This window comes from Thermobia domestica, chromosome 1, assembly GCF_964235325.1.
Source record: "Thermobia domestica chromosome 1, izTheDome1.hap1.1, whole genome shotgun sequence".
Classification (NCBI taxonomy): Eukaryota; Metazoa; Arthropoda; class Insecta; order Zygentoma; family Lepismatidae; genus Thermobia; species Thermobia domestica.
In genome coordinates, this window is record NC_137454.1 from 100,903,994 (window position 1) to 100,927,407 (window position 23,414).

The following is a 23,414-nucleotide window of genomic DNA, read 5'->3' on the forward strand; positions in this document are numbered from 1 at the left end:
ATTTGATATGAAATTTTCACTATACTTTTTATATAAAGCCCTTAATTAATACCTTACTACACTCTGTATTGTGTTATTTTCGCTAATTTAGTTACAGTGTTTCAGGTGCAGCCAAAAGGATATTGTACTGAATTAATAGTTAACAATAAAAATAAAAGTTAGGAAGGAATTCGACCAAATACATTTAAAGATACAATCCCAGCACTCATGTGATAGAATTGACGGAAACCCTAGGAAAACTTCTGTTAAAATGGTGATCTCTGTATTTGTATCCTGAACATCAGATTTTCAGAGTGCCGTCATATCTTTTATATGTTTTTCTTTTCTGAAGTTATCAACTCAACGCGCCTTCAAAAACCTCTATGTGTAAAATTCAAAATATTATAGAAGAGATAAGAAAACAAATTCATTGTTTGTCAGGTGGCAGGAAGAAAATCAGCTGCTGGTGCTGGTGTGCATAATTGCTACCGTTGAAACGCAAAATTAGCTAAATGTCTTTGAAAACACTGAGCGGAAAATGATCGTAGCAATTCGACTGCAACATCATGGCAGTCGTTGTTTATGACGTAATTACCCCTTAAATGAATGATATCAAATAAGGATCTTTGTAGGTATATGCTCTACAATCTAGCTACATCAAACTGCTTCTACATTAGTTAAAAATCACATTTTGAGCAAAAACTGTAAATATCAGTTTTTGAAGGCGCAGTGACGAATACCGGCCAGAAACAATGTCCCATTGACGCACGCATAGTGTTTGGTCCCAATGATCGTGATGTGAAATTTATCCAACCGAGTGGTTGTTCATATACTATTCACCAGGGATAAAAGTAATTGGCAACGCTTTCGGATGTCGTTCCCCCACTACCAGAGAAAATCTGTGGCCTCCCCCCACTTTCCAAAAAAAATACAATGGGCAAAGATAGGCACGGGGGACCGAGTGATGTCATGCGTCCCGCTACCTTTTCAGAACCACTTTTTCCCTTGCTATTCACTGAAGTATCACCACATCCCGTCTGATGTGTTCTTGACACTTCAAATTGATCACGGACACTCCGACATCTACTTCGAACTATAAATAGTATTATACCTAATCCATTACGATAATAATAATAATTTTGGCTAACTTATTCAGTATTTCCTTCTTTCATCCCATCTCAACCATTGTTTAATGCTTTTCGAGAACCAAAAAAGTGAATAACGTATAAGAATATATATACATGCACAAAAATGCCTGAATAAACCTTATAGGCCTAAATGTTTTTTCCTCACTTTCCTTTGCAACTGGCGCTGATTTGCAGTGACAGTTCTAATTGGTGCACAGCGAAAGCCATTGGACTTTGTACGCTCAAAAATGAAAGTACTTTCTGAAATCTAGATTTTCTTTTGTGAATAAATTAGTGAATTTGAATAGGGAATACAATTTTGCGAACGTTACTATAGAATCAAATTCAATTAATAGTAGCAAAGCACTTTTGCATTCAATTGCGCCTATGTAGCAAAAAGTTAAAATTGGATTTTGGGACAGCCGACATTGTACGTATATTGATATATGAGGCCAAACAAGGTAACACTGGAAAACGTTAGCTATGTACAGTACATCTAGAAAATAAGGATAAGAGACCATTATATTATTTTAAGCGTGGAACTCTAAATGTAAAACTATACTTGCCTGCAATGTTACAGTATTTCCTTCCTTGTGATGAATACGAACATCCCATTTTGAGTTTTCCTGGGAGAATTCCTTCTGGCCTCCCACAGGAAGGACGACTTTAGTTCCTTTTGGTGCAGAGGGCTTTGGTCCTTTAGATAATGAAAAAAAGATAAAAACACATGTACAGTTTTTCTTTTTTTATTTCTTTTCTTTTCTTTTCTTTTTTCTTTTCTTTTTTTTTCATAAAAGCATCTAATTCCAGTAGAATTTGCTACGTGGCCACTTTTAAAACTTCACCTGCTAAATTTAGCTCATATTCAAACTTGGGGCTATTGTCAGTCGAAAAAGTTGGCCACTTGTGGCATCTACGGAATCAGAACAGCCAAGTTAAATACTTTTTCACTGTACTTTCTCCAACTTCTTTGAATTTAAAATATTGTTTGTTAACAAACATAATTGGGGTAAAAACTATGAATGTATGTAGATTTGAATCGAGCTATATAAAGCAATTATTTCATAAATTATCCAGTGTAATCTTATACTTGCTAACTACACATAAAATACACAGAGCCCAGAGATGAAGTGTAGTTAATTCATTATTTTTACAAACTACTCCATACATAAGAAATTCGAAAGTTTACTCCAACTCAATGAACATCGTAATTAGTCTACAAGACAATCGCCTCCGTTCCTCGGAATTGACACTGTTCTTTGCCTATTAAGCATACGATGTTTTTGACAATTGAAGCGCTCTCGTCTGACAGATAGCTGCACGTGCAGCAAACAAAATGAAGATGAGAGTTGTTCGCCAACTGGTGTAGTATTCTTTCACGCTGCTGCTGATACTTAAATGTTGAATCTTTGGGTCAAATGTTACGAGAACTATTATTTTTGCTGTTTGGAAATTTACCTGCCATATTTATTACGATTATAAAATTGTGGCTTGTTAAACGTTCTAAGTTTGTTACCAGAGCTATTGTCTCTATTGTAGAGTCTTTGACAACAGCACCTCCAAAGTACCATGCGTTCTGTCCAACTTCAGATATCAGCTTTCGTTAACCGTTCAGGAGCTGTCGGTTAATTGTCCATATGGTTATGGCCCAGTAGAAAGCGAAATTTATTCTCATTTTATCCTTGTCCAAATGATGCTAATTTAATCTCAGTTACATGGAAATTTAGGACAACCAGGAGGGTAAATGCAGCCGGAATGTGATGACAAGTTCTCAAAAGTATGAAGACTTATCATCACATATTCCGTAGAGTTGCTTGCTCCAATAAGAATATATTTTAGCTGTACTGCCGAAACATATTTGTTTTACTTTGGTATTATTGTTTTTAGAATATTCTTTGATTTCATAAATAGAGCTTCAGTTTCAACGTGTCTGGACGAATTAGTACTTGGAATGAATTAGTATATACATAAGTCTACAGTATCTTATATTTACTTACCAAAGTCTAGTATAAGTTTAAGAACATCTCTCTTGGGGTTGTAGACTCTGTCGAATCTCACTGCAAAGAAGAATGGCTGCCCTCTTCTGAAGATTGGAGTGGCTGGAGAGTCCTGGACTAATTCGAATTGGTCCGTGTGATGGTCCTTAGAATTATCTTTGGCATAGAATTCCGTTAGTTCAACTCTCAATGGCTCTACTTGCGGTTGAGGTGCTGCCAAAGAAATTAATTTCAAACTTTAAGTACATATTTCTCTTTAAGTATTATGAGTTTTATGGTGATACATACAATATAGTTAAATGGTTAAATATCAACGTGGAAGCAGTTGGGTTACCATTGCCACGTAGCCACTACAGTGTAAATCTTCCGGTACCATTGAACGAGACCTTTCGCAGATGTCGGACTGGAAGAATGGTGACTTACGGAATAAGCTCTATAATTTATATTGTTTTGAATCGCATAGACTTTCTCATGAAGGAAATTTTGAAATCTGAGCTGTATTGTGTAAAAAATCAGAAGTTTGAATAATTCCAAAGAAGAAAAGCTACTGCAATTGCCTTATCAGCATACTTAATTGATTTTACTAAGCTAATGGCCGACATACGAGTTGGGAAATAGTGATTACACAAAGTGAAAAATACATTGGGCCAACATAGTTTAAATTGTGCGTTAGTCAACTAACAATTTCCCGTCATGTTCCCAACAGTTTTGATCTTATATTCCTAATAGCAATTCTACTTCTTTCCTGGGGTTCACGTTGGTAATTTGAGTTTTTTTCCAAATGCTTAGCAAAATGGCTAGTTACGACGTAGGAATTAAGTTGATGATTGAGTTGGTTGACTAAATGTTCGGCAAGGTGGCCAGTTACAACATAAGGATTAAGTTGGCAATTTAGTTGGTTGGCAAATGCTCGGCAAAGTGGCCAGTTACAACAAGGCCAACGTTGGCAGTTGACCAGCCTACCATTTCCCGCTGTTAGACCTACTGTCTGTTCAGCTAAGATTTGGTCTGGATTTCTTTAAAAAGTTGAAATAAATTCCAAGAAACATGGCTTGAGGAAATTTTTCAGAAAACACAATTGCCATTGTAAGGCACCATTGGTTCAGCTTCTGTGTTTAAAGCAACACTAATGCATGACCAGGCTAATTATAATAATGCTGGAAATGTTGAATTACTATTAAGGATTTTCATTTCTTTTAGTTAAAAGAAATAATAATAGTGGCTCTCGGAACAAAATATACCTTTATTCTGCTTTAAGTAAGCTATTTCATCAACAAATAGTTTATAGTTCCCGCTTTCTTAATTTTTGAAAATAACATAGCAATATTTATGCAATATTGAAGACAAAAACTAAAGAAAGAAAGTAAATAAATAAAAGTTACAGGCCTCTGCAATAAATATTTTTGCTTCCATTTCTTAAATTATCCTCATCATAGGTACTCCTTCGTAATAGGCAGTTCTCTTGTGACAACTAACAAGCTTCCATGTTCCACGGTCTTCAGCTAACTCCTTCGTCTACAAGTACACTTTTTCTGTTTTGATACAGTCCATCAATTGTAGCTTCCTTCGCCTCTTCCTCTTTTTCCTGCCATCATACCCTCTAGCTCATTCCTCATAATACAGTTCCTTCTCAACCAATGTCCCAACTAATTTCTGTTCCTCTTTTCAACTACATCAAAAATACACAAAATATACCTTCTTTTCTTCTAAATATGTCTTTCGCCATTCCTATTCTTGCTTTTATTTCACGTTCGCCTTCATATAATCACTAATAATACTACCCAGGACCAAAAACTAATCACCTGTTCTATTTTCTCCCCTCCTAATTCTATATTAGCTTCTTCCCAATCACCATGGTTTTGTCTTTCTACCATTTATTTTCATTTCATATTCTTCACAGCCCTTTCTCAAGTTTTCTAACATTCTATTTTCAGATTCAGCAACAACCGTCACTACCTTCTGCTGAAACGCCGTCTACATTTTGAAGACTCTTTTTCACTATATCTTCCAGATAGGTAAATAACGTCGACGATGAACAACATTCCTGTCGAACTCCGGTTCCAATTGCACTACTGTTATTTCTTCCCTTATTCAAACGCTTACTAGTTGATTCATAAACGGCACATAAAATCGTATGTTGTTAGATGTCTCTGGAGTAACATTTGCGTTAAACATTTTGAAATTGTGGTACTTCTTCTTGGAAATGAAAGATAATGGCAAAATTTACTATAATTTACATCCTAAATTGCAGTTAATAATTTTATATAAATATATTGAACATGCGTGAAAGTTTATGTATACTATCACATAACTTCTTCTGAACACATTATTAGGCCTATTATTATTAATTCAAAAACTGAACATAGCCTCTAAAGTCATTTTTATATTTTCAACAATCACTAATGCCATTTTCTTATTTTCAACTTTTTAAATATACATATCAAATTGTCTTCACTGACGCAATTATCATCTCTAAAGGCAATTTCATAAGCATTGGAAAATGACAACAATTATCATCTCTAAAGGCAATTTCATAAGCATTCGAAAATAACAACAAATCAAAAGTGAAAGAAACAGCGACAAACACGTTTCTAGAAGCAACATCTATGTCCACTGGCGCAAATCCCGGGGAATGATGGGGACATGTCTCCTCCAATCTTGGAAGTGGGGAACTGTCCCCTCCAATCCTGAAACTGGAGGGAACTGTCCTCCCCCCAATAATCCGATTTGAAATGTATTTTTTGGGGAGAAGTATGATTTGTGTCCGATTGCCACAAAGGAAAGTGAGATGAAATTGATGTTCTCCCAGAATACGCCTCAAATCTGCCCGCCTGCCAATGTTGAAGACAACTCTGCTCCCGTGATCCTCCACAGCATTGTTTTTCAACTTGATAAATACTTTGAATGTCGCTTAAAAAAATATTATGGAAATGGTCTTACCGTCCTCCACATATTTGCGCCGCTGCCTATGCCAAACACTTCTATGCCCTTTCATTTCCTGAGGCAGGGGTTACAGCTTTAACTCGCAACTCAAAACTTGATTTGTCAAGATTACGTTCTACATTATTTATATGCGATACTTTTCATAAAACTGATATACAAAAGGTTAGTATCTTTTTGTTAATATCTTACTAAACTACAGTATCAATTTATTGACCAGGATCTCTGCTATACCAACTAACCTCTCAGTATAGAAATTCCAATAAGGTATTTACAAGCAAAAATTATCATGAGCTTGATTACGACAATCTTCCACAGTTCCTATTACAGGGAGCAGTAGCTCGCAAACAAAAACACTACGAGGGGTGGCACATCAAGAAAGCTTTTCTCCTCTTGTCTTCGAACCAGGAACCCCACACACAGTGATGAAAATTTTCCGGAAAATTTTTAAACGGCAAATTTTCCAGAAAATTTTCCGATTCATAAAAGCATACTCCACTTATTCCTACATCGTTGTTTAGCCGTAATGTGAGGTAGAAAATTTTCTATATTTTTCCGGAAAATTTTTCCGTTCTAAACCAATTGTTAAAAAGTGAAAGATCGTTTAAAGAATCTGAAAATTTTCATGGCTCAGACAATTTTCAGTACTATGTAGGAACAAGTGAAACAATTTTTCATGAATCGAAATATTTTCTGTCTTCTATGGAAAAATTGAAAAACTTTTTATGAGTCGAAAAACTTTCATTTTGAAGCAACAAGTGAAACAACTTTTTGTGAATCGGAAAGGTTTATTGCTCTGTACAAACAAGTGAAAGAAATTTTCATGGACCGGACAATTTTCATTGCGATGTACAAACAAGTGGTAAAACTTTTATAAGCCGGACAGTTTTAAGTACTATGTATAGTGATGTTAGGTGGAAAATTTTCCACTATATTTAACTGCACATTGAGATATAAAATTCAATTCCTGTCGAGGAAAATTAGACAGCAACAAATTATAATTTTTCAATTAGCTTTCGGGAACCAGAATTTTTTTTTTAATATTTCAAGTTGAGAAGTAAAAATTTACATTGTGTTTCTCTCTATCTCTCTCTCTCTCTCTGTGTGTGTGTGTGTGTGTGTGTGTGTGTGTGTGTGTGTGTGTGTGTGTGAAGTGCAGGGAACATACATCGAGTTCGTAGAGAACAAATATCCCATTCCAATATTTAAAATTTAACAAGAAATCGAAAACAAACCTTTGTGAATTTATCAATTATTTGAAAAACAGAAAATTCCACTATTTCATCACATGTAGGCCTGCCTATGTAATGAAATAACTACATAAAAGTTTCTTATGAAGATTATTTTTTAACAGAAAATAAGAAGAAATGCTTTGATTTTTATTGTGTTTAACACTCTGAAATCATAATTTCAATATTGGAATTTTGTATAATCAATATCTTAGAGCAAATATTTGTGTTGTAAAACTACCATTATTATATATAAAAATATATTGGAAATAATGACGATTCCATAGAACAAGTATATATATATATATATATATATATATATATATATATATATATATATATATATATATATATATATATATAAAAGAAATATGTTTTTATTTTGCAAACTAAAATGAAAATACTTGTTGCCTTTAGAACGCAGCGCTAATAGTGCAGCATTTTACGTTTCTTTTATTATTTTATTGGAAGAACAACTACACAAATCAGCTTCCTTATTAGTTATATTTTACTTTCGCTTCTGAATGAATATATGAATAAATAAATGTTTATTTTCAGAAAATTGTCAGTATTTGTTTTCATGAGTTACTTAAACTCAAATTTTGGATAGTCAAACATTTACAGTAGGCACTTTATATTATCTCTACTTATTTAAAAATGTTGCAGTATGTAAATCTAGAAAAGTAGTAAAACTATTAGAAAACTTCGTCTTACGAGTATTAAACTGACGAAATATAATTTTGTGAGATCAAAGGTGGATTCTGAGGGAAGAACGCATTGAAGTTTTTGAAACATTTTTGAATAAATGAAGAATCGTTAGATTTTCACTTCATGAAATTTTTAAGACAATATTTATTACCAATAAATTTTACGGCTAACCAACGATGTACGAATAAGTGAAGTATGTTTTTATCAATCGGAAAATATTCATCACTTTTAATAAATTTAAATTTTAAATAATAGAATGGGATATTTGTACTCTACGAACTCGATATATGTTCTCGGCATTTTACATATATATATATATATATATATATATATATATATATATATATATATATATATATATATATATATATATATACAGAGAGAGAGAGTTGAATTGAGTTGATTTTGAGTTTAACATCCCTTTCAGCAGCGAGGCTATATGCGACGGGGCCAACTGATTAACGTTTAATCCGAACTACATGAGCTTCCACCGGGAATCGAAGCAAGTCTCCCATGCCAAAGGCGCATATGCTAACCGCTTAGCAACGGAGCTCGCAGAGGGAGAGAAAGAGAGAAACACTATGTAAATTGTTATTTCCCAGCTTGAAATATTAGAAAATTTTCCGGTTCCTGAAAGCTAATTGGAAAATTATAATTTGTTGCTGACTAACTTTCCTCTACAGAAATTCAATTTTGTAGCTCAATCTGCAGTTAAATATAGTGGAAAATTTTCCACCTAACATCACTATATATAATATCCAAAATTGTCCGGCTTATGAAAAGTTTTTTCCACTTGTTTCTACATCGTAATGAAAATGTCCGATCTATGAGTATTCCTTTCACTTGTTTCTACAGAGCAATTAAACTTTCCGATTCACAAAAAGTTGTTTTACTTTTTGCTAAAAATGATGAAAATTTTCCGACTCATAAATAGTTCTTCAATTTTTCCATAGAAGACAATTCATGAAACATTGTTTCGCTTGTTCCTTAGTACTGAAAATTGTCTGTGTCTTAAAAAAATTTCAGATTCTTTAAACGATCTTTTACTTTTTAACATTTTTGTACATGAATTCAATCAGTTTTATGATTACGAAGGAATTGTTACTTGATTACTGATTTTTTTTTTTTTTTTTTTTTAGAACGGAAAATTTTCCGGAAAAATGTAGCATCAGAGGTAAACGTTCTAGCACTGACACACCGCGGCCTCCTGAACAAACAAAAAAGTATTTATGGGTGTCCTGCTCCCCCCAAAAAATCTCACTATATCATTGATTTACAACGGCGAGGAGCTAAAAAAATCAATAAAAAGTAAAAATATTTTTTTCTATCTCTGTTTCACAAACATATTAACTCATTCATTGTTTTATAACTATGGATGAAATTGCGATTGTAACTCTGTTAAAACATTTGATTTTGTTTGCTGGTTATCTAAGAAATAGGGTGTTATTGGTTCACCGTTCACCTAAACTACTCATATCATTTAAAAGAGCAACTAGTGAAATAAGAACTTTTCACGACACATGTTGAAGAGAACAAAAAAATGAGTTCTAGAGGTACAAATAGGTACGAGGGGGGAAATTCTTCCATCACAAATAAATTCCTACATATAAGTAGTAGGGGTCCCCGTATGGCGAACTGAGTCAGCAAAAAGTTTAGTGACGTCATAGGTCAAAGGTCAATGACCTTGGCCCGGGGTCAATGACCGAGGGGTACCTAGGACCACCCCCTCTAAATTTTGGCAGGGGTACCTTGGCCCACCCCCTAAATTTTGGCAGGGGTACATAGGACCAACCCCCTTAAATTTTGGAAATTGCCAAATCTAAAAATTTGGTATGGTAGCCTAGGACCATAGTATGTACCTCTATCAGTATTGGGGGTCTATGTCGTTCCCTTTTATGGGTAAAAAATTGCCAAAAATTCAAATTTCGGGGGTTTTTGACCTAATTTATCCCCTTTGATGAGGTGTTATTACCTTATATAGTTATATGGGCGTATACAGGGGTCCATTACCTATCATAAGACATGGGTATATTAATGCACCCCTTGAAAAATTTGGGAGGGGTACCTTGGCCCACCCCTTAAATGTTGGAAATTGCCCAATTTCAACATTGGGTATTATAGTATAGGACCCTAATATGTATTAGGTTAAATTTGGGCGGTTCACCTCATTCCCTTTTAGGGGTACAAAATTGCCAAAATATAAACGTAAGCAATACGTTATACCACGTGTTTGGTTTTTGGTCGATTTTATCCCCTTTGATGAGGTGTTATTATCCTATATAGTTATATGGTCATGTATAGGGGTCCATTACCTTTCATAAGATATGGGTATATTTGTGCACTCCTTTAAAAATTTGGGAGGGGTACTTTGGCCCACCCCTTAAATTTTGGAAATTGCCCAATTTCAACATTTGGTATTATAGTACCGGATCCTAACATGTATTATGATAAATTTGGGTGGTCCACCTCGTTCCCTTCTAGGGGTACAAAATTGTCAAAATATAAACGTAAGCAATACGTTATACCACGTGTTTGGTTTTTGGTCGATTTTATCCCCTTTGATGAGGTGTTATTATCATATATAGTTATATGGTCATGTATAGGGGTCCATTACCTTTCATAAGATATGGGTATATTTGTGCACTCCTTTAAAAATTTGGGAGGGGTACTTTGGCCCACCCCTTAAATTTTGGAAATTGCCCAATTTCAACATTTGGTATTATAGTACCGGATCCTAACATGTATTATGATAAATTTGGGTGGTCCACCTCGTTCCCTTTGATGGGTACGAAATTGCCAAATTTTAGTACAACCACGTGTTTGGTTTTGGCTCAATTTATCCCCTTGGATGAGGTCCTATTACCTTATATGGTTATATGATCATGTATAGGGGTCCATTCCATATCCCCTTAAATTTTGGAAATTTTCCAATTTAAGCATTCGGTATCATAGTACATGACCTCAACATGTATCATGATAAATTTGGGTGGTCCATTTTGTTCCCTTTCATGGGTAAAAATTACTAAAATATAAACATAAGCAATATGTTGTACCATGCGTTTGGTTTTTGGCCCAATTTCTTCCCTTTGATGGGGTTCTATTACCTTATATGGTTATATGGTCATGTATATGGGTTCATTTCCTATCATAAGACATGGGTACATTGACGCACCCCTTGAAAAATTTGGGAGGGGTATCTTGACTCATCCACTCAGTTTTAGAAATTGTTTTAATATAAGTATTTGGTATCATAGTACAGGTCTTCAATATGTACCACTATAAATTTGGATGGTCCACATCGTTCCCTTTTCATAGGTAAAGAACTACCAAAAATCAAATTTCGGAGGTTATTGACACCTATTTAGCACGTTATATGGTTTATTACCTCTATATGTTTATGTTCCCTTTTAAATTTGGGAATTATCAAATAACAAAATTCGGTAAACGTTTTCTAGGACCCATTGGTGTTCCTCTTATGGCCAAATATTCAAAATTTAAATGTTATTGACCGGCTTTATTATTGAATAAGTACAGGATTTATTACTTTTTTCATAAGACACAGGTGTATTTGTGTACCAATCTTAAATTTTGGGAGGGGGTACATTTCTTATTGTCATATCAATAATTGGTAATTGTTCTTTGGGTAAATCATTGTGATCACGTGATCAGTTATTGACCTATGATGGGATTAGGAGTCCAGGACATTGGTACATTGAAACTTTGTAGGATAATTTGAGAATGCGTCATTGGTATTGATTATTACAGCCAAATATAAACGTAAGCAAGACGTTGTACCACGTGATTGACCTTGATGAGGTAGTGTACAGGGATACATAGCTAACCTTATTGAAACTTATGACTCATAGTCTTAAGGGAATACATGCTACAACACTGGCAAAGTTATTGTTGATGCAATTTGATTGGCTGATCACTATCTTTCGCGCAATCTGATTGGTTGATCACTATCTTTCGTGCAATCTGATTGGTTGATGAGTTTTAAATCTTTGCTGTATTCAGTTTTTAAGTTTTGTTTAACATTTAAAAATCTTGTTTTCGTTCAACATTTTGCACTCAATGATAAATATGATCAAAACCGTTTATTTGTTAATCGAATAGTTAAAAACCGGATAAAGTTTGACGGTTAACCGTGAAACGTAAAAAATTTTTAGTTTGAAATTTTTTTTTTGCTTGAAACATTTTGTTTGAAAATTCTTGCTTTCAAATTTTTTTGTTTGAGAATTTTGTTTGAAATTTTTTTTGACAACTTTTGTTTCAAAATTTTTTGTTTAAAATTTTTTTGTTTGAAATTTTTTTCGTTTCAAAATTTTGTTTAAAATTTTTGTTTGAAATTTTTTCGTTTCCAAATTTTTTGTTTGAAAAAATTTTTGTTTGAAATTTTTTTTTGTTTTGAAATTTTTCGTTTCCAATTTTTTTTGTTTAAATTTTTTTAAGTTTGTGCACTCATTAGTGAAGAACCGAAACTGCTTAAAAGAAAATTTTGTTTGAATGTTTTTTCGTTTCAAAATTTTGTTTCAAAGATTTTTGTTTGAAATTTTTTGTTTCAAAGTTTGGTTTGACATTTTTAAAGTTTGTGCACTCATTAGTAAAGAACCAGAACTGTTTAGAACAAAAACCTCTGGCAACATTATGGGGCAATAGTACACGTCAGAACATGGTGCAATAGTACACGTCAGAACATGATAACGCAACGTCATCAGTTTTGCATCATATATAAGTATCGTTCGAGTTAGTATTCATGATAACGTCATCATGGCTACTTGTCTGCAGTTTCTAAACACACGTGATGTGATGAAATCATTTACCAAGATTACTGATTTACAACAGAATGTAGCTTATAGAATCTTAGCTAGCCAAATGATCCCTACAAAGTTTGGATTAAGAATCGTAGTGAAGCTTGAAAATGATAAGAATATAATTTTACCAGCAAGATATTTTCCCATGGAGGCATCAAAACAAGAAGAACTGTTACGTTTCTTAAATACTGGATCTGTATCTTTATGTTACAAAGGATTCTTGGGTCGAAGTCATCAGTTTGAATTTGCAGTGGAAGTGTGCAACAAAACAAGTATATTCCTGAAAAAGTACTATTTTGAAAAATGTGTTATGCATATTGTACAACATGTATCTAGATATTGTGATGGTTGTCAACATCGTTCGTGGGTGCATACCTGTATTGATAAACAGTTTATTTGTGATCAAATGGACATTGAGTTTCCACCAATTGATATTGCATTAGACCTTAAAAGACTTCAACTGGAATTAAAATTATATGCTAAAGACAAACTAGTGCAAGAAGTTCAAAATACATTGTATCGACAATATCCAGAATCACTATCTGGTATGGATGTATGTGGAGTGTAATAAAATGATCCATTTCAATGAATTGTGTTTTTTTCATTTCAAGAACAAACCACATGTTCTGACGTGTACTATTGCACCATGTTCTGACGTGTACTATTGCCCCATAATGTTGCCAGAGGTTTTTGTTCTAAACAGTTCTGGTTCTTTACTAATGAGTGCACAAACTTTAAAAATGTCAAACCAAACTTTGAAACAAAAAATTTCAAACAAAAATCTTTGAAACAAAATTTTGAAACGAAAAAACATTCAAACAAAATTTTCTTTTAAGCAGTTTCGGTTCTTCACTAATGAGTGCACAAACTTAAAAAAATTTAAACAAAAAAAATTGGAAACGAAAAATTTCAAAACAAAAAAAAATTTCAAACAAAAATTTTTTCAAACAAAAAATTTGGAAACGAAAAAAATTCAAACAAAAATTTTAAACAAAATTTTGAAACGAAAAAAATTTCAAACAAAAAAATTTTAAACAAAAAATTTTGAAACAAAAGTTGTCAAAAAAAATTTCAAACAAAATTCTCAAACAAAAAAATTTGAAAGCAAGAATTTTCAAACAAAATGTTTCAAGCAAAAAAAATTTCAAACTAAAAATTTTTTACGTTTCACGGTTAACCGTCAAACTTTATCCGGTTTTTAACTATTCGATTAACAAATAAACGGTTTTGATCATATTTATCATTGAGTGCAAAATGTTGAACGAAAACAAGATTTTTAAATGTTAAACAAAACTTAAAAACTGAATACAGCAAAGATTTAAAACTCATCAACCAATCAGATTGCACGAAAGATAGTGATCAACCAATCAGATTGCGCGAAAGATAGTGATCAGCCAATCAAATTGCATCAACAATAACTTTGCCAGTGTTGTAGCATGTATTCCCTTAAGACTATGAGTCATAAGTTTCAATAAGGTTAGCTATGTATCCCTGTACACTACCTCATCAAGGTCAATCACGTGGTACAACGTCTTGCTTACGTTTATATTTGGCTGTAATAATCAATACCAATGACGCATTCTCAAATTATCCTACAAAGTTTCAATGTACCAATGTCCTGGACTCCTAATCCCATCATAGGTCAATAACTGATCACGTGATCACAATGATTTACCCAAAGAACAATTACCAATTATTGATATGACAATAAGAAATGTACCCCCTCCCAAAATTTAAGATTGGTACACAAATACACCTGTGTCTTATGAAAAAAGTAATAAATCCTGTACTTATTCAATAATAAAGCCGGTCAATAACATTTAAATTTTGAATATTTGGCCATAAGAGGAACACCAATGGGTCCTAGAAAACGTTTACCGAATTTTATTTGATAATTCCCAAATTTAAAAGGGAACATAAACATATAGAGGTAATAAACCATATAACGTGCTAAATAGGTGTCAATAACCTCCGAAATTTGATTTTTGGTAGTTCTTTACCTATGAAAAGGGAACGATGTGGACCATCCAAATTTATAGTGGTACATATTGAAGACCTGTACTATGATACCAAATGCTTATATTAAAACAATTTCTAAAACTGAGTGGATGAGTCAAGATACCCCTCCCAAATTTTTCAAGGGGTGCGTCAATGTACCCATGTCTTATGATAGGAAATGAACCCATATACATGACCATATAACCATATAAGGTAATAGAACCCCATCAAAGGGAAGAAATTGGGCCAAAAACCAAACGCATGGTACAACATATTGCTTATGTTTATATTTTAGTAATTTTTACCCATGAAAGGGAACAAAATGGACCACCCAAATTTATCATGATACATGTTGAGGTCATGTACTATGATACCGAATGCTTAAATTGGAAAATTTCCAAAATTTAAGGGGATATGGAATGGACCCCTATACATGATCATATAACCATATAAGGTAATAGGACCTCATCCAAGGGGATAAATTGAGCCAAAACCAAACACGTGGTTGTACTAAAATTTGGCAATTTCGTACCTATCAAAGGAAACGTGGAGAACCACCCGAATTTATAGTAATATATATTAGGGTTCTATACTATAATACCAAACATGTAAAAGGGGCAATTTCCAAAATTTAAGGGGTGGGCCAAAGTACCCCTCCCAAATTTTTAAAGGAGTGCACAAATGTACCTATGTCTTATGATAGGGAATAGACCCCTATACATAACCATATAACCATATAAGGTAATAGAACCTCATCCAAGGGGATAACTTAGGTCAAACCAAACACGTGGTACAACGTATTGCTTACGTTTATATTTTGGCAATTTGTACCCCTAAAAGGGAACGAGGTGGACCACCCAAATTTATCATAATACATGTTAGGGTCCAGTACTATAATACCAAATATATAAAATGATCAATTTCTAAAATTTAAGGGGTGGGCCAAGGTACCCCTCCCAAATTTTTAAAGGAGTGCACAAATGTACCCATATCTTATGAAAGGTAATGGACCCCTATACATAACCATATAACCATATAAGGCAATAGAACCTCATCCAAGAGGATAAATTGGGCCAAAAGACCAAACACGTGGTACACCGTATTGCTTACGTTTATATTTTGACAATTTTGTACCCCTAGAAGGGAACGAGGTGGACCACCCAAATTTATCATAATACATGTTAGGATCCGGTACTATAATACCAAATGTTGAAATTGGGCAATTTCCAAAATTTAAGGGGTGGGCCAAAGTACCCCTCCCAAATTTTTAAAGGAGTGCACAAATATACCCATATCTTATGAAAGGTAATGGACCCCTATACATGACCATATAACCATATAAGGTAATAGGACCTCATCCAAGAGGATAAAATCGACCAAAAACCATACACGTGGTACAACGTATTGCTTACGTTTATATTTTGACAATTTTGTACCCCTAGAAGGGAACGAGGTGGACCACCCAAATTTATCATAATACATGTTAGGATCCGGTACTATAATACCAAATGTTGAAATTGGGCAATTTCCAAAATTTAAGGGGTGGGCCAAAGTACCCCTCCCAAATTTTTAAAGGAGTGCACAAATATACCCATATCTTATGAAAGGTAATGGACCCCTATACATGACCATATAACTATATAGGATAATAACACCTCATCAAAGGGGATAAAATCGACCAAAAACCAAACACGTGGTATAACGTATTGCTTACGTTTATATTTTGACAATTTTGTACCCCTAGAAGGGAACGAGGTGGACCACCCAAATTTATCATAATACATGTTAGGATCCGGTACTATAATACCAAATGTTGAAATTGGGCAATTTTCAAAATTTAAGGGGTGGGCCAAAGTACCCCTCCCAAATTTTTAAAGGAGTGCACAAATATACCCATATCTTATGAAAGGTAATGGACCCCTATACATGACCATATAACTATATAGGATAATAACACCTCATCAAAGGGGATAAAATCGACCAAAAACCAAACACGTGGTATAACGTATTGCTTACGTTTATATTTTGGCAATTTTGTACCCCTAAAAGGGAATGAGGTGAACCGCCCAAATTTAACCTAATACATATTAGGGTCCTATACTATAATACCCAATGTTGAAATTGGGCAATTTCCAAAATTTAAGGGGTGGGCCAAGGTACCCCTCCCAAATTTTTCAAGGGGTGCATTAATATACCCATGTCTTATGATAGGTAATGGACCCCTGTATACGCCCATATAACTATATAAGGTAATAACACCTCATCAAAGGGGATAAATTAGGTCAAAAACCCCCGAAATTTGAATTTTTGGCAATTTTTTACCCATAAAAGGGAACGACATAGACCCCCAATACTGATAGAGGTACATACTATGGTCCTAGGCTACCATACCAAATTTTTAGATTTGGCAATTTCCAAAATTTAAGGGGGTTGGTCCTATGTACCCCTGCCAAAATTTAGGGGGTGGGCCAAGGTACCCCTGCCAAAATTTAGAGGGGGTGGTCCTAGGTACCCCTCGGTCATTGACCCCGGTCCAAGGTCATTGACCTTTGACCTGTGACGTCACTAAAATTTTTGCTGACTCAGTTCGCCATACGGGGACCCCTACTACTATATACTTCCTAATAATAATAATAATAATAATAATAATAAAAAGAACTTACCTCCTTCTCTGGCGGTGTCTACTTCATTCTCCTTATTCCTACGCCGTGTGTAATCTTCGAGGAAATTGGTCATCATATTCCTCACATAATTGAAATACTCTCCGCTGCTTCTACTTACACGGCTGCCAAACCCCGAGGGTAATCCAAATGTGGAAGACATTTTGGTCGAATTTGCTTCACTATAACGAAACATGAAACAAAAGAATAATTACTTTTCCATATTACAGTACAAATAGGATAAATTATTCAATTCAGAGCCCGAATGCAAACGTCTTACCCAGTTTCAATGTTTACAAGAATTGGAAAAATGATCCAAAATGGACCAAAAGATTGCGATCTTGGCAAATAATTTTTTGGATCAGGGGCTACAAAATTTTTGAACAACCCCTAAATCGAGTTTTCATATTTTCTACAGAATAGTCACATCATACTGAGTTAACTGATAGTTTGGGTTTGGCTACACTATAGCCTATGTAGTTCTCCATATATAAAGCCTATAAGAAAATTTTTGATTAAAATATATTAGATCTTTTGATCTAAGAATAGTCCCTGCTGCTTGCCAGCAATGGCATAGAGATGAGAACTGCGATGTAAAATTTCACTCGGGAACTAGTCAAAAATAGGTTTACGGTATCATTATTGAATATGGGAAAACCAAAATGAAATATTTTAATTTTAATAAGGATTATACCCTGCATGCTATTGGTGATTAATAATTTATGAAAGGAAATGATTATGAATGAATTGATGCAATGTGAGAGGATAAGTGAGAACCTCGAGAAAACGCACGGATACAATATTGTTCACCAGAAGCTTGCATGACTTGGAAAGAAATCAGGAATCTTTAGCACCAGAAGGTGAGCTCTTTATCACTGACTCATTGCCTTCCTCCTCTTCTCATGAAACACGGTGAACTCACACGAGCTGAGACAAGGTGAAGAACACTTCATGCGTACGGCAAGATTGAAGATTTAGTCGTACGAGTCGAGCTAGATGATGTATTTCCAGTTTTAAAAAAACTTCGTAGCCGATAACAAACATCCGAAGTACCTATATTATACCTACATCCTCTTAAACCTTAAATTACACATCACTAGCTTCTCATTTTGTCTCCGTTTCTGTATGACAAGTTTTTTTTTTTTAATATAAATTAAGGGATTTTTTTGATCATCTTCCCAGATGAATGTACTATTTCTTTTGTTTTACAATATTAATCTTCTACCATAATTGTCAATAGCATATAGAGATTCTGTTAAACGGTGGGACTACTTTAACACTGGAATCGTATGAGCTCTTTGATGGATATTAGAAGAAACAATTAGGCTTAAAAAAACTTTCTCTGTAAACATACCTATTCTCTTTATGTATCTTCTAAATAAGTACAGAATTATACATGTCAATTTCGTTTTACATTATAAAATAAAGTAAGATTTGTATGCTACAAGATGCCAATATTGAAACCAAACGAGGTAGATTTCTACTAGTTCCGGTTTCAATAAGAATAAGAATAGGGATAAGGATGAAGTCCAACTTTGAGAAACTGAATCCAGGTAATAATAATAATAATAATAATAATAATAATAATAATAATAATAATAATAATAATAAAAGCTGTTTCTTCACTATCTATTACTATTTCTGCTCTATGGTGATTAATAATGAAACCGAAAGTGGTACTGATGTATACCTCTACCACTTCTGGTTTCAATAGGGATAAGGACAAAGGAAGGATCAAAAACATTTTGTCGCTATCTATCACTGTGTTTGGCCTGTGGTTATCAATATTGATAGGAAATACGATATTTCACTAGAGATAAAACTTGAGATGAAACTTATCCTTAAGACACTTTCTATTTCACCAGAAAGATAAAAACTGAAATGGAGCTTATCCTTGAGACACTTTCTATTTCAATTGAGAGATAACAGCTGAAATGGAACTTATTCTTAAGACACTTCATATTTCAATAGAGAGATAAAAGCCGAGATTCTTGAGACACTAAATTCATATATATATATATATATATATATATATATATATATATATATATATATATATATATATATATATATATATATATATATATATTGGCTATATAAAAATGCTTGTCACCATCTCTTGTCATTTTTGCTTTGACAGATGTCGACAGAGAGACATAGTTTTTCTATATGACTTTCCATGCTATTGCATAGCATATTTGGAAGTTTAAATCTAGCGCTCTTTACGTATCTTGTACCTAGTACTGTAATGTTAATTCCTTTCTTGGATTAACACGCTGATATCAAGTATAAACATATATTTCTCTTAGGTAGGAACCTGCTCATAAACGTGCAAAGATCAGTGGAAAGTCAGTACCATGGTATTTTTAAATAAACTTGACCATGTAGAAAGTGATTTATAACCCCGAGCGTCTTCAAATTGGATTTTCGTAAACTCGCTCTTGTGAGGGTTCAAATTATAAATTTTATTCATAGTAAGGTTTCAATAACACTTATTTTGCTGTTTGTAGGTCCTAACAGGTAGAAGAAAATTGACTGCGCAGGCTTATGTCAAATTTTAGTAGTATGTTTCTATTAGAGTTGCCTTAGAAATGAGGATCGTTGATCATTTTTTGTAGATTTTATGAAATACCTAGGTAAACCTCCTCTTTGTGAAGCATATAAAAGAATTATCGGTAATTGCTCTTATCTTGTTCTTTTAACTTAAAATAGGTGATTTTGTGTATCTGAATTGTTAACATGTGTGAGTCCTTCCTGTTCGTAATCCTGGATCTGACTCCGCTGCTTAAAAGAATTCTTGGTCTATTCCAAACATAAAAGTAATCGGAAAGTCATTTCAGAATTAGTAGTTTGTAGTGATTTCTGGTCTATAAAATTGTAAATATTTTTGGGAGTCGTATCATCCAATTGTATGTGTAACATCTGAGCTGGCATAGCAGCAAGGAAGTTAGCATAATTTAACTCCCCAATTGTGTTAAGATCGATTTCAAACTTTTAAAACAAATTTAATATATGCTTTAATTTTAGGCTCTGTAGGTAAAAAGACAAAAAATAAAGCACCCTATATTACAGTTACTAAATATAACAAGAAATCAGGTCACAGGTAGAACACATTTCCCAAATCTCATCCAACCTTAAGCCTCCTCCTGTGTGTTCTTCAACTTCAACCAACTTCAACTTAATTCAATTGATTCAGAAATTGATTCAGGGTTTCTATAAAATTCTCCAAGGGAGAAGGGTTTCGAATTTTCTTTCTTCCCCCAAAAAATGAGGGTAATTTACTTGACGTTAAAAATAAAAAAGATGCGAATTTTTCAAAACGGTTTTAATGATATTAATTTCATTTTATAAATCGATATGCGATTATATTGTATCACATTCTTATTATATTGTATAAGTCATTTCGGAGGAAAAAATTCAGAAGAGATGATTTGCCCTTGGGAATAAGTTCTCCTTAGAAGTTTCTCACATAGCGCTCCCCTCCCCTTCCCCCACAAAAATTCTTCCCTCACATCCTCTTCTTTTTACGATTCTTTCTAATTATAGTTATTTTTCTGAGGCAATGTTGTTTATAATTCAGAAATAAATAATTCGGTAATAAATTTAGTATTATCAGTTATTTTAAGAAATAGGAGTGAGAAAGTTGAATGCAGTTACAATTTCTTTCAAGCCGAGTTAATGGTTATGGAAAATTCTGATAGCCATCAATGTTGTTGGCAGCGGAAATGTTATGTTAAATTTAACACTCAACATCCTACTTTGTCCCCACGGATGCTGCGTCACCTTACTTAAAAATGTTTAAATAGCAATGTAACTCGTGTGAAATAAATTCAAATAATTGATTTACTCGTTGTATTTTTTTATTTTTATTTATTTATTTGTTGGACGCAATTCCCTGTACATGAAGATATCATCTTCGAGATTTCTTTAGAAAGTTGTTATTCATATTATTCTGTTACTAACAATTGAATCCCATTTGTTTCAAAATCATAAATACTTGTGAAAATGAAAACAACACTCAATCTTATTATCTAAATGGGTTTAAAAAGCCATTTAGATAATAATTCATTTTCAATTCTCCAGTGACCCAAGGGTTAGGCCTCACCTCACTTAAAATTTTTAGACAGTAAATACGGGTCATGTGGTATGTAATTTAAAAGGTCTTTCACCATGTTTTCAAAAATGTTTAGTTTTCATAAATTTTGATTCCACTTATCTCAAGTTTAGGAAATCGAATGGAAATAAATCGAGTTAAAGTAGGCAAGTTTTAAAAATAAATGAGCGTTGAATTTTTTCAAAACATTATTCTATTAAATACAAAAGAATATTTTAAAAATACAGAACCAATCAAATATTTCAAACGATGTATCGTATGGTCCATATGATATTTAAAATTTTCAAATGCGGTTGACACTCCGTCACTATAGGATAAGGATCATGTGTCATCTACATGACAAAATATATGCCAGTAAAATTCATGTTTTATTGTTTTACTCACAGTCAGTATATTTGGTAAGTTGAACATGTTATGATACCCCTATTTAGCTAGACAGGCTATGTTGAACTTAGGTTACCATAATGCTGGATTTGAACATACTTTTAGTCAGAATCTGTGTTGCATATTAATTAAATATTTGAAGGAACAATAAATAAAACTCTTTAGAAAAACCTAGTACTAGAGTTATTTTTAAATGGATTATTCTTTAATTAAAAAGCCGAAGAATAACAATATGTGATGCCATTAGGGAAAAGAATTTCATTTTACAACTCAGCTTATTTATTATTTCTATGAATCTCTTTAAGAAATTAATTGCGTTCAGCTCTGAAATCAAGAGTAAAGTTTGTGCAATTAAAATAAGAAAGAATTAAGTTGCTAATGCACTTTTTAATGCATTACAAAATGCGTATAAGGTAAGAGGATAGTTTTAAAGGCAATTTAGCACTTTCCAACGTTAGACTAATGTGTAATGAGGAAGTAAATCGCCAACGGCCAGACCTTTTAAGTTTGCAAGAGATGTCGCTGCATAATTCTGTGTCTTCATTTTTTCATTTCTTTTTTTTTTTAAATCCATCTTCTGTTGTTGTATAACTCTTTCATCTTCCTATTTCTTCATCTTCCTTCTTTTTTTAATGTCTTGTAGTTGCATTTTCTCCCTCAAGGTCGTCCATCTATCTTTTCCCTTTTTCTTTGTTTATCATTTTGAAAATTGATCGTCTTTGCTTAGATGCAAAATAGATGTATGTCCTCGTGTACTTCTTTAGTATCCCTGCAGGATGAATACCAGTTGACTACAACGTGACTTAAAATACTGGAATCCTCTTTGCATTATTGTTAACAAGATGTAACTTTTCTCCTTTTTTTGTATTCACATTTTTAATGAATATTTTATAAAAAGGAATTACAACATGTACTTGCAGAAAAAAAACTTGAGTACGCTCATTATAGATTGCAGACGGATATAAAGAAGACTCAACGTATTTTCCTTGAAACTATGATGAATTTGGTCTATCTTCGATTCTCAGTACTAAAGTATACATTTGTGATCAAAAAGTCTGGTTTCCACTACAATGTATCTATCTATATCTATATGTGCATAAACGGTTTATTTACTCGTATATATAAATGAAATCGACGTTGTGTTTCGCCTTTTCAGGACAAGGCGGCTGCATTGGTTCAAATGAATTTTGGACACAACACTTGGGACAAGATTTATTTTCATCATTTCATTAATGAAATGAAATTATTCTTTTAGTTTAACGACCCATAGATATGCCATTTAGAACAAAGGAGACGGATTATTATTACTAATGAATTGATTACTTGTGAAATTATTATTATTATTATTATTATTATTATTATTATTATTATTATTATTATTATTATTATTATTATTATTATTATTATTATTATTATTATTATTAGAGTTCTCACACTCTCATAACTATCAAGTCAAGTGCATAA

General features: G+C 33.2%; 1 protein-coding gene across 1 annotated transcript in view; it reads right to left on the minus strand.

Moving 5' to 3' along the window:
- LOC145687695 (hemocyte protein-glutamine gamma-glutamyltransferase-like) overlaps positions 1 to 23,414 on the minus strand; it is an 88,176-nt gene that overhangs the window by 39,667 nt on the left and 25,095 nt on the right. Inside the window, 3 exon segments of the mRNA XM_081761155.1 lie at positions 1,673 to 1,803; positions 3,104 to 3,316; positions 17,456 to 17,634. Of these exon segments, the coding sequence (XP_081617281.1) occupies positions 1,673 to 1,803; positions 3,104 to 3,316; positions 17,456 to 17,615 (504 nt within the window). The 5' untranslated portion in view covers positions 17,616 to 17,634.